This window comes from Magnolia sinica, chromosome 6, assembly GCF_029962835.1.
Source record: "Magnolia sinica isolate HGM2019 chromosome 6, MsV1, whole genome shotgun sequence".
Taxonomy (NCBI): Eukaryota; Viridiplantae; Streptophyta; class Magnoliopsida; order Magnoliales; family Magnoliaceae; genus Magnolia; species Magnolia sinica.
In genome coordinates this window covers 24,977,931-24,990,543 of record NC_080578.1, presented here as the reverse complement: position 1 = coordinate 24,990,543, position 12,613 = coordinate 24,977,931, and the positions used below count along the sequence as shown (strand labels likewise).

General features: G+C 41.7%; 2 protein-coding genes across 2 annotated transcripts; both read left to right on the top strand.

Moving 5' to 3' along the window:
* The first annotated feature begins 1,301 nt into the window (after nucleotides 1-1,301).
* LOC131248568 (uncharacterized) lies at nucleotides 1,302-5,927 on the top strand. The gene is made up of 8 exons (XM_058248908.1): nucleotides 1,302-1,577; nucleotides 2,533-2,677; nucleotides 2,776-2,944; nucleotides 3,443-3,713; nucleotides 3,818-4,083; nucleotides 4,178-4,393; nucleotides 5,145-5,253; nucleotides 5,382-5,927. Exons 1-8 carry the CDS (start codon nucleotides 1,427-1,429, stop codon nucleotides 5,438-5,440), a joined length of 1,386 nt encoding a protein of 461 aa, XP_058104891.1. The 5' UTR covers nucleotides 1,302-1,426; the 3' UTR covers nucleotides 5,441-5,927.
* A 3,374-nt stretch (nucleotides 5,928-9,301) lies between these two features.
* Nucleotides 9,302-10,837, top strand: LOC131248567 (ATP synthase subunit delta, chloroplastic-like). The gene has a single exon (XM_058248907.1). The coding sequence runs from the start codon at nucleotides 10,029-10,031 to the stop codon at nucleotides 10,749-10,751; it is 723 nt and encodes a 240-aa protein (XP_058104890.1). The 5' UTR covers nucleotides 9,302-10,028; the 3' UTR covers nucleotides 10,752-10,837.
* Nucleotides 10,838-12,613: the final 1,776 nt, after the last annotated feature.

The window sequence follows — 12,613 nt, the reverse complement described above, 5'->3', positions numbered from 1 at the left end:
AAACCACATGAATTCACAGTGGGTAGATAAACCACTTGAATTCACAATGGGCTCATGGAGTTTACGAGTAACTCAGTACGCAGTCCAATTTTGTAACAGAGACCTTCGTTAGCTTAATCCAAAAACTTTTATACCTCTAATAAGTTTTAATAGTAGGTGTTCAATTACCCCTCTTTCTTCTTGTGGTGTGGTCCACCTGAGATTTAGATCTGCCTTATTTTTAGGCTCATAGCCTAAAATGAAGTGGAAATGTGGATGGACAGTAGGGATGAAAATATATACATCATGGTGGGCCCATAAAGCACCGATCACTACTGAGCTCCTCATCGGAGGGTTCACTTCCGAATTCGAATCCATGTTGTGGTCCGTCCCACCAGAATTTTGGGATGGCCTTTTGACGTGTCACTTCATCCTGATGGGTCCCACTTGATGAATGGATTGGATGACACATATACAACAGGGTGGACCCCAAAATCTATCCGGATGTTTCTATGGCGGACGTTCCCCTCACCAAAATCTCTCATTTTTGTAGGCCTAACATGGGTCCCACGAAGCTGGAATGCGATCGAAAGTAGTCGTTTCTGATTCTGATCGGTGACAGAGAAGCGCGTAGGCCATTCCCGCGTGAGGGTTTTCTGGATCTGGGACGGTGACCAGGTGGGCCCCACCTCGACCATGTCCTGTTTCAAAATATCAGGCCGTACAGACGTCATCCCGGAGGTTGGGCAGTATTTTTCCTGCCGACACGTCTAACCCACCAGGTGAATGGACCGACCTGATTTGAGGACAGTAGACATCGACGTGGGGCCCATTCCACCGATGGTCGGATCTCGTTCCCACGTGTCGGCAGATCAGGATCCGGTGGCTACTTTGCACGGCTCTTCAGCCTCATAATCAGCCTTGTATATGGAATCGAAGGACAAGCGACTCAAGGCCTCCCACAGTACAAGGGGTTTTCTAAACATGAGAGGTGTGGCCCACCTTCAGATAATCCAGACCATTGAACTGTTTCATGCCAGCGTGTACGTACCATGCTCCAAATATTTCGTAGATCAGAAGATCCTAACCATCCATCCTGTGACCTAGCTCGTTTGAATGAAGACCGTTATTGCATCCATTCTCTTAAAAGCATATTTTCAATTCACAAATCAAAAGGCTATTATTATCCATCAATGTTGGTTCGGAACATATCAACGGTCTAGATTATTGATATGTGGACCTCACTTCTCAAAATCGAAAAGACGCGTTATACTGTTGATAGACTGGCCTAACATATCATATATAATGATTCCTCCCTATTCGACTCTCATCTCCAAACAGAAATCAAAGAGAGTGAGGAAAAGAAGAAATCTCCTCTTTTATCTCTTCTCATTTTCAGATATAAAAAGCTCTTCTTCTTCCTTGAGCAGCTGATCCATCTGTAACAATGGAGATCTTCTACTACGTGGTCTTCGGCGGTTTATCCGTCGTTGTTGCAGCCATGGAGTTCAGCAAAAACAGTAAAGATCGAATCAACACCTCTTCAGCTTTCAATTCCTTCAAGAACAACTACCTGGTCGTCTACTCTCTCATGATGGGTAAGCACTAGATCCCCACTTTTCTTCGCAGAATTCACTTTCTGGGTGTCTCTAATTCCTGTAAAGGTTTGAAATTTCCTACATTTGTGCTCTTTTCTGATCTGGGTGTGTGTTAGATTAGCGTGATTCTCGGATTTCTCTTTGGATCTGTGATGTTTCGACTGTTAGATTTGTTTGTTTTAGGAATTTGAGGCATTTTGGGTTTCTTTATTTGGGCATTTGAGTACTGGATCTGAAGTTTTGTGGGGTTTTCTGTAATGGGTGTTTGGGAATGTTGGCCTTTTTAGAGTGATTTTGTTGAGTTTTGAGTTGTCTGGTTTTCGGGTTTTGCATTTGCTGATCTGATGATTATGTTGTTGGGTTGTAATTTTGGGCTTGATTTGGTTGATTTTGTAGCATCTTTCTTTGATGGGTATTTGTTTAATTAGAGCTTTTCATGCCATTTTGGGCGAGAATGTGATTGTATTCCATCGATCTGCAATATGGGTGCTGATAAATTAGCAATCGCTTTTGGATCTCTAATGTAGAAGTACGTTGAATCGGAGATCTTATCCAGTGTTGTGATTAAATGTCTATAGGATCTTGTTATTTAGTGGCGTGATTAAATGTTCATAGAAAGGCGATGTGGTGATGCTTTTCTGCCATGATTAATATCCCGTACGTTTTAAGGTAGGATACATGAAATGCAATGGGTATTGATTTGTTGATGAAATGTGAAAAAAGAAAAAAAGAAAAAAAAGGAAAAAGAAAAACATATCCTGCCTAATGTAATTCTAGTCTCCCATGGCATGACCATGAAAACAGAAGAACTTTTAAACAATATTCCACTAACGACTTGGGCTACATTCAAACACAATATGAAGGATCATTTAAATCAAAAGAATAATACAGGAATTTAATTATGCATCTCAGATTGTCGTTTATCTAATTCTAATTACTGTTTTCTGGGCAACAGCTGGGGATTGGTTGCAGGGTCCTTATGTCTACTTCCTCTACAAACACTATGGTTTTGGGCAGGCCGAGATCGGGCGACTTTTTATTGCTGGTTTCGGATCTTCTATGTTGTTTGGGACAATCGTTGGATCTTTGGCTGACAAACAGTGAGATCTCCATGAAGCAGGATCTGTCAACCATTCTTTTGTGATGAGATTGTTTGGGTTCTTTCATATGTTTACAATATCTCCACATGTAAATGCAGGGGTCGGAAGAGGGCTTCTGTAACGTACTGCATAACATACATCCTGAGCTGTATGACCAAGCATTCTCCTCAGTATAATGTCTTGATGCTAGGCCGTGTATTGGGAGGAATCGCTACGTCCCTCTTGTTTTCAGCCTTTGAGTCATGGCTTGTTGCGGAACACAACAAGGTGAGAGATCTTACTCTTTTCGCAAAAGAACAAATTCGATTATCTGCTTTGAAGAGTCATGATCACAGTTTCAACGTTCCTTGTGTGCTTTGGTTATATATTGGTTGCATCCATGGTAGAATTCTCCTGTTATTGTTTATTGATGGTATGATCGCCTGGGACACCAGTTTGTCTTATGAAGTAGAGATTCTTATCGATCATGTAATATGCTTTTCTTTTCCATTCTTCTCACCAAATATAAAGCATTTTGCAATTTACCATCTGGGGTTCAAGGAGGAAAACACTATCCTGCTTAATGTGGGTTGTGTTTTCCACATTGCCCAAACACCAACTGCATCAATGGGGCTACTGAAGGTCCCAAGCCCAGTGAACTATGATTTGGTGGTAAACCAGAACAGAGCATAGAAGCATGGATAAATGGGGTGTGATGTTGTTGACTTGTTCTCCCCTTCTTACAGTTGCTGTTGTTTATTTTTAACTTCTGTCTTATCTGTGCAGAGGGGTTTTGAGCAACAATGGCTGTCAGTAACCTTCTCCAAGGCAATATTCTTCGGCAATGGTCTCGTAGCAATTGTCTCTGGGTTGTTTGCGAACTTACTGACTGATAATTTGGGCTTTGGGCCCGTAGCACCTTTTGATGCTGCTGCATGCTTTCTCGCAATTGGCATGACAATTATCTTATCATCATGGGGTGAAAACTATGGAGATCCTTCTGAAAGCAAGGACTTGTTCACCCAGTTCAAGATTGCCGCAACGGCAATATCTTCTGGTTAGCATCTAATCTCTTTCCGCATGTTTCCGGTCATGCCTTTTTTCTGACGAGCCTAAATACTACTGTCTATGTATTTGATATGGGACATCCTCTGCAATCAGATGAGAAGATAGCCTTGCTGGGCGCAATACAGTCCCTATTTGAAGGTTCTATGTACACTTTTGTATTCCTTTGGACTCCTGCCTTAAGCCCAAACGACGAGGATATTCCTCACGGTTTCATTTTCGCTACATTCATGTTGGGTTCGATGTTGGGAAGCTCCATTGCCTCTCGGCTGATGACCCGCTCATCCCTGAAAGTTGAAAGCTACATGCAGGTTGTTTTTGGAGTTGCTTCCGTCTCTCTCCTGCTTCCAGTTATCACCAGTGTACGTTTTGCGGACATAGTGCCTTTTCTTTAAGTGTGTTTCACCATTCTCTTATGAAATCAGCTAAGTAACTTGAACACCAACCATGAAACAGTACTTGGTGGCACCGTCGACGGTGAAAGGTGGGGGCATCTCATTCGGTGGTTGTATCCAGATGATTGGGTTTTGTATCTTCGAGGCATGCGTTGGAATATTTTGGCCATCTATTATGAAGATGAGATCCCAATACATTCCTGAGGAGGCCAGAAGCACAATCATGAACTTCTTCCGTATACCACTCAACATCTTCGTGTGTGTTGTGCTCTACAATGTAAGCTGTACACTGTTTTACTGTTTGACCTCTCTTTTTCATACAATGGCCAAGAAAACTTGGAGTTCTGCTATTGCAACTAATGAATTCTGTTTTACTAGAAATTGGGTAATTGGAATTTTTCTCTCAGTTTTAGCATATTTTTCCAGTGATCATGATATATTGAAGATTATTTGTACTTAAGTTCATAGGCTTGTATTTTCTTCTAGTCTTTTTGGGAGTTTCATAGCAGAAAGCACCCCAAAGCCCTTTAAACTTGTGGATTTTACTTTATTATTGAGAAATTATAGGTTCATGGAGCACCAAGACATGAATACTGTCATAATGCACCCATACCATACCAATGGGGCCATGGTTAGCAATTTAGGTTATTAATCTGATGGACCCCACTATGGAAGGAGATCCAAAAGTTTTTCCATATTGGTAGATCTTAACCATCCAATGCTTGGCCCTTTTTTGGGACCATTTCTTTGTTTTGTTAACCATCTATCTATAAGCCACTGATTAAAGGGTTTAGAATCTTCCTGGCTTGGAGATTTTTTTTTTTTTTTGGTTATCTTGCATCCATGGAGCCCATCAGACCAACAGTCTGGATCATGGAACTATGGACCCTGGACAGATGCATCATGAAACTAGTGTCAATGTATAATTTCTCTCCATCATTTTGTTCTTTTATCTTGTAACTCGAGCAAAGACCCGAGGACATGAGGTCACTCCATGCCGTATCCACTAACTCTATGGCTTCTTGAAGGTGAGCGCATTCCCCATGACTTCCATGTTTACCATGTGCTCGGTTTTCCTCTTCCTTGCATCCCTCTTGCAGAGACGGCTGATGGGACTTGCAGAGAGCCACAAATCAAGTAAGTTCTCACTCGTAATGTAAAGTCTCAACTGTTGACTGGTGTTACTTCCAACCCAATGTATGCTCGGGCCACACCCTTTTTGTAGGCTTTCCTATGCTCATCTTGGGGATGGGTTTTCTTTTCAGGAACCATTGAACACCTAATGAGGGAAAGAGATACGGAGGCAGAACCATTGACCGCCTAATGCCGAAGCAGACAACTGAACTGGTAATTCAAGTGTTACCACCTTTTCACCATAAATTCTGCATTTGCTCTTTATCTCTCATCAGGTGAAGATCTCTCATTGCAATTGTGATCTGCCTAGCCAAGAGAGTATTGCTTCTTCTTCTTCTTCTTCTTCTTCTTCTTCTTCTTCTTCTTCTTCTTCATTTTCCCCGTTTTAGTCTTATTTTTGAGTTATTCAATGAGTAACTTGTGCCAAAGAACAGGTATATCCCTTTAGCTGTGGTTCTTGAGTTTCCTTTTCTCTTCTGGAATCTCGGGTATTCGTTTCCTCATCGGTATAGTGTCGGTGTGAAGCTTCTAGGAGTTTTGTTTTCCTGCATTTTGTATTCAAGTGGCCTAATGGAATGCCGTAACTTGTTCCTCTGCGGATATAGAAACATGGATGCCTACCAGTTTCCTATATGTAGTAATTTCTTTTTATCTCCAATCCGTTAATTGGTTTCTCATGATTAGTATGTTATCAGTATGTAGAATGTCTCTATGGGAGCAATTGTTTTTGTTTTTATCTTGATATGTAATGAATTTTTTTTTTTAATTATTATTATTATTTTTTAATCTAATTGTGGACAGTTGTAGCTGAACGTTGTGTGAGGAGCAAGGTGTCCCCTATCGGTATTGGTTGGCGTAATGGTGCCCTCCGAAACCGATACGGATACGGGGGCGTAACGGCCCGTAACGGCGCAATTTATTTTATTTTATTTTGCCAAAAAAACATGAAAAAATATGAATTAAATCCGAAATATTCTAAGCATTCCAAATATGCATTCATCTATAAATTGGAACATGTTTATGGTGGTGTAACGGTCCACTCTTTGGTGAGAAGTTGTATCAGACTGTCTGATGAATTTATGAACCAGATAACCTGAATTTGACTACAAAATTCATATATTTAATTTTCTAAATATCTAATTTATATACTTAACAACTTGATATCATTTCTCCCAATAGTTCTTTAAAAAAATGAAATTAAATTCAGGTAGATGGCGTTGCCAATTTGGGGCTAACTTGGAGGACCAATCTATGCACTAAATCAGCTTCAAATTCATGCAATTTATTGTCATTATCCCACTTATAAATTGGTGGACATTTATTGGATAGTGAATCATGAAAAAAATCAAGAGGCTCTATTTTATAAAATAAAAGTCCACAAATTAACAATTAAAACTATTCAAACAATTTGATTTTGGAATTGTGAGTTAGCAATTGCAGTCCATAATTTAATTGCTAAATTTTAAGTTAATATATGTCTTGTGTACAATTTTTTAAGGCTCAAATTAGGCGGGACTCGGATTGTGAAGAGTAGTACATGTGTCAAAATTTTTTGGGCCCCACCCGTGATGAATGTGTTATATCCACATCGTCCATTCATTTTGCCAAATAATTTTAGGGCATGAGCCCAAAATGAGGCACATCCAAAGCTTAGGTGGACAACACCATAAGAAACAACAATAATTAAACGTTCACCATTAAACATTTATTGGGGGCTACAAAAGTTTTAAATCAAGCTGACGTGCGTGTTTTCTCTTCATCTACGTCAGTGTGACCCAATTAATAGGTTAGATTGAAAATAAACATTACAGTAGACCTTAAGAAATTTTTAATGGTGACCATTTTATAACCACTGTTTCCTATTTCCTATGGTGTGGTCCACCTGAGGATTGGATATTATTAATTTTTTAGATCCTGACTTAAAATGACGTGGCAAAATGGATGGACGACATGGATAAAATATATACATCATCACCCACTCGGGTCTGATCAGATCAGATTGGATGGAAAATAAACGTTCCCGTGGGCCCTATGAATTGTTTAACGGTGAAAATATTATCTCCGCTGCTACTTTTGGTGTGGTCCAGATGATCTTGGGATATAATTCATTTTTTGGATAGTGCTCTAAAATGATCTCTGAAAATAGATGAACGGTGTAGATGTAATAAATACATTACTGTGGGGCCCATATAACTTTGACCTCCTTTGAACCGTTCGTACAACCCGGAGCTCGAGGAGTGTTAGCGCTCGTCTTAGCGTGATACGTACCTACAGCCAGCAGCTAGCTGGTGTGTGGTACGCCTGGAAAAAAAAAAAAGAAGAAAAAGAGGGGGAAACTGAAAAGAAAAAAGAGGGAAAGAAGAGAAGAAAAAAGAGGGGAAGAAGAGAGAGAGAGAGAGAGAGAGAGAGAGAGAGAGAGAGAGAGAGAGAGAAGGCCGCGGTTGCCTGAGAAGAGGAAGAAGAAGAAGAAGGAGAAGAAGAAGAAAAGAAAGGAAAAGAGGTACGTCTTTTTTTTTTTTTTTTTTTTCAAGGCCCATAACAGCCGTTACGGGTTAGTAACGGCCGTTACGCCCGTAATGGGCCCGTATCAGCCGATACGGGTACAAAAACTGGGAACGGCCGATACAGCACCGTATCACGTAACGGGTACCACCGTTACCGATACGTATCGGCCGTTACGGCCGATACGTATCCGATTTGGGATACCTTGGTGAGGAGGTGACGGGTAACAGCAGGGTTCAGCAGAAGATGCTAGTTGTGAAATTTAAGTACCCTTTTCGTGCATTTTTAGGTAGGGCCAGCCGACATGGCCATGGTTTTAAATATCATTATGATACGGTGATACAGACGTATCATATCTGCATTGGTCCATCCCCTAGTCCTCAGTTGGGTGGCTGATATGGACCCATAACCGCACATCTCTTCAAAACACCAAAACAACAAGGTTCTTGATTGGCATTGGGAAATTATGTTTGAGATGGTATACATTTATTTTTGGAAAATTGAAATTTTGTTCAGAACTGCACAGATGTGGAATCAGGGGAAACGAGTGGCCATAAGGTTAGCCCCTCTCGGGCAAGGGTGTTGGCAATCGATGTCATTAGCGCCTCCCGTCACAGGCAATTGAAATGCGTTAGAGTGAAAGATACCTCGTTTCAACACTGAGGTCTTGATATCGATTCCCTAGTTGGGGTGGCTAACAGTGATGTGTGAACTGACAGTGGGGTGTATTAACAAGCTATTAAAAATAAATAAATAAATAAATAAATGCGTTAGAGTGTGTTTGTTTGCACCAAATATTGAGAAATTCCGTAATATCAAAATCATAAATTCATCATATGTGAGAGTGGTCTTTCCATTGGAATTATTGGGTGAGACATTCTAGGATTGTCCTAGACCTTATAAAGAAGAAAAAGAAAAAGTGTTATATCCATGCGTCATGCTTGTTCTTCTTGTCCAGCCCATTCAGTTATGCTTGTTCTTCTTCTTGTTCTTATCCAGTCCATTCAGTCACGCTTGTTCTTGTTCTTGTGCAGTCCACTCAATGCTGTTCGAGTCGAATGAAAGCCCATATGGTTGGTCAGTTTTTGGAAACGATTTCTGGGCTGTGATTTGATGGAACCATTACAGCTCCTACAAATGTATAATTTGAGTATAATAACTGAAAATTGCTAAAATACATGTTTTTAGATTGCTAGTCTGCATCTCGTTTATACTGCTTATTCCCGGAAAGCCCTTGTTATAAAGTATTGATACCATATACTGAAGATTTTCCCCTCCTTGTACCATTTACTCCCCTGGAAGTAGGTCCAACCTCACATATATTCCTAGTATTTTTTAATTTTTAATTTTTAAATTTTATGCCCAAAATATCTCTATCCACATTCAACCTCCCAAGGTTTAAAATCTGAGCGTCGGTAGCATTTTACTCACCACCGAGACAGCCCTGTATTGCCTTGTGTCGTCCTGTTTCAGATGATACTTTAAACCTTACCCCCAACTGAAAAATATTCCATGTCAGCCAGTGGATGGACTTGCAATGACAAAATGGGTTTTTGATCTTCACCTGTGTAAAAGATGGGCCTGATTTCCAGAAGATCTGGCACAAAAATCAGGTTGGTTGGCCCATCAGAGCCAATTGCATTTGTATGTGGCTCACTTGATAAGCTGACACCAGACATGTCACTTGCCCATGAGTGCTCTGCTCTGGCCTAATTTTCAGGCCAGGGCTGCACGAGGGTCCGACTTCGCTCATGTTCACCCACATGCCAACCTGGGCTTGTGTAATGTTTAAAGGTGCGTGTGGGTGTGGGCGTGACGGAGACGTACATTGTACAGCTCTCTGCTGAGAGTTGGTGAGCTATGTTTGGGTTTTCAGATTTTTTTGTTTGACTGCTGGCCACCCCCTGGCTCATTTATCCAAACTGCCCATAAGGCAGGTCTCGCCCAGGATGGCCCATTCCAAAATCCTCGACATTCGAAGGCATTAGCTAAGGAATGTGGGCCACCACTTGAAGGGTTGAGATCTTTCAATCTGGAAGAATTTCGGCACGTGGGCCATCCAGGGTATGGTCTCTCATCCCAATTGTTCGGATTCAGTGGACCAAGGACCCTTGTATATAGACATCCGGCGGGAACAGGGTAAGGTTCCTGGGCTAGTAAGCCTCCAACAAGTCCAATTGTGTGGCTAGAAATTCTCCCTTTATCTACTCTACAATTCAACTCACAAAGCTTTATATAGCTTACAAAGTTCCTTCTCATCAAGGTAGCTCTCCTCAATGGAGGCCTTATCTACCTCAGTTTCTACACTTAGATTCTCAAGCCTCTCCTCAACAGCTCGAGAACCGCAATATCTCTTTAGGCCTTCAACCACTCACATCCCATCACAGCCCCACATCTCAAACTGGACCACTTCCTCTCTCTCACTGCCCCTTGAACCCCACCTCTCCACCAAATCCTCTCCTACCATCACTACCAATGCCACCCAACATCCTTTCCTCTCTCCATCTCCTGGCCCACCACTCAAACCATCTGCCCTCTTCCATCGGACGGCCGCAAGCGGCTACGCAGCTGCGCTCCTGGACATTGCGCGGTGCAACAATGAGGTGGATGGCACCGTGAAGGATGTGCATAGGCTATCGAAGCTGTTGCGCAGCGATTTGTTACGCTCCTTCATGGCCGATCCAACAGTCAAGGATGAGAAGAAGGGGGAAGTTTTGGAGGAGGTTGCACTCAAGGTGGGGTCCACCAAGCATGTAGGGGTGTTGGTGAAGATGTTGGTGAGGAAGAGGAAGGTGGGGTTGGTGAGTGAGGTGATGGAGGAGTTGAAGAGGATGTATGATGAATGGTGTGGGATGAGATCGGTTTTGGTTTGTTCGAAGGAGAAGTTGGAGGAAGACCAGCTGAGGGGGATAGCCAAGGATGTCCAAATGATCAGTGGGGCCACCAAGGTGAAGGTTAGGCATGTTTTTGATGACAGCTTACCTAACTTTGTAATGTGACTTTCATGAAACTTACAAGTCTTATCATGCTAGTAAAATAAAGAGAAAAATTGCAAATTTCTTTCCTTCTTTGTTACGTGTGGTAGAAAAATGATCTGAGCTATCCCAGTCCAGCCCTCTTTAGGGTTGGGTTTGAGCTGATTCTCAAGTAGGGGTGGCAATGGGCCAGGTCAGCTGGCCTAGACCCTTTAGAGCCAGGGCTTTAGCCTATTAAAACTTCGCCGGGCCAAATGATGAATAGTCTAGCCCTGCTTGTGTTGTCAAGTGGGCCACCATTTTATAAAAATAACTAATGGTTCAAAGACACTTGCGAGCTGTTTCCTTTCACTGTATACGTGTAGTTTAAGACAATCGTTCGATCCAGATCCCTTTCCAACCATCCGTACTGTTTATATCAAATGAAGGATAAACAAAAAGAAAAGGGGGAAAAGAAAAATCAAATGGACCATTTCAAGCCTTTTATTGTTAAATCTTTTCCTTGTATAGTCAGATTCTGGCCTGACCTTTTTAACCTTCATTAGGGCAAGGAGCCGGTCCAAGGGCAGGACCTCTGGAATTGGGACCCGGCTAGGGGAAGGGGTTCATTGTATTGAACCAGATTGGCTCAACTGAGTCCGAATTGACTCGGTCGAGTCACATCAGACTCATTCGAGTCTAAAAATCATGCTGCCCATTTGCCAGCCTACTGGGATGATTTTTTTATTTTTTGATATGTACGGTTAGAATAATGGTTCACACCTGATGGATGGAGTAGATTTACATCCCACATATATTGGGTGTTTTAGGCAGCCACATGGAAGTGTTGCGGACGATTCCCGTTTAGTAGCCACATTCACGGAAGTGGTCCACTCAATCCAGTAGTGACAGATCAGAAATGCACATTCGTGGCCTAAAACCTGACACATGTGACATGGCAGGTTGACAGGTGGATCCATTCCGTCCGCGATTGGGTCTTGTCTTTTTATGGTCCTCGATTGAAAATAACGGACAACGCGAGCCGTAAGTTTCGACTGTGGAATCTATTTCCATCTCAACCATCCATTTTCTGACTACCGTCCGTGTGAGTGCGGAATCATTCATTCCATTTGAATTTTGAATTTGGACCATCCATGGAAAGAACCTACTACAAGGGCATCCTATATCTGCCGCAACATATGCAAGGTGTCAACATTGCCGCACCTGGGGCCTGTTTGTTAACACTGGAAAGCGCTCCCTAATTTTATGCTGAATTTATCCGATGTTGAATCCAAGAATGCGCTCCACCAAATTTTTAAAAAATTTAATATTAACCTCTGTTACAGAGATTGTCTTCTTTACATAATACACAACCCAACTTTTAATGTAGCCTACTTCTCTAGGCCCACCATGATTTATGTATTAGATTCACACCGTCCATCAACTTTTCTATGTCATTATAGAGCATGATCCCAAAAAATAGGTACATCCAAAGCTCAAGTCAACCATACTACATGAAATTGTGGAATGAAACTACCACCGTTAAAAACTCTTGAGGTCCACCATGAAGCTTATTTTCCATCTAACATCTTCGTAAAGTCACACATATCTGTATTAAGGGACAACACAAAAATCAGCTTGATCAGAACCCTCCATGGCCTTCAGAAGTTTTCATTGGTAGGCACCCAATGCCCACGGTTTCTTGTAGTGTGGCCCACTTAAACCTTAAATTTGCCTTGTTGTTTGTGTTAATTTCTGAAGTAATATGAAAAAATAGATTAATGGTGTGGATAAAAAATATATATCACGGTAGGCCTCACAAAGCTCCTTTATAAGGGATCCCACCCATTAGGGAATCCGTCTAGGCAGGGCCCATTGTGACGTAAGTGTTTTAGGTACGCCCGTTC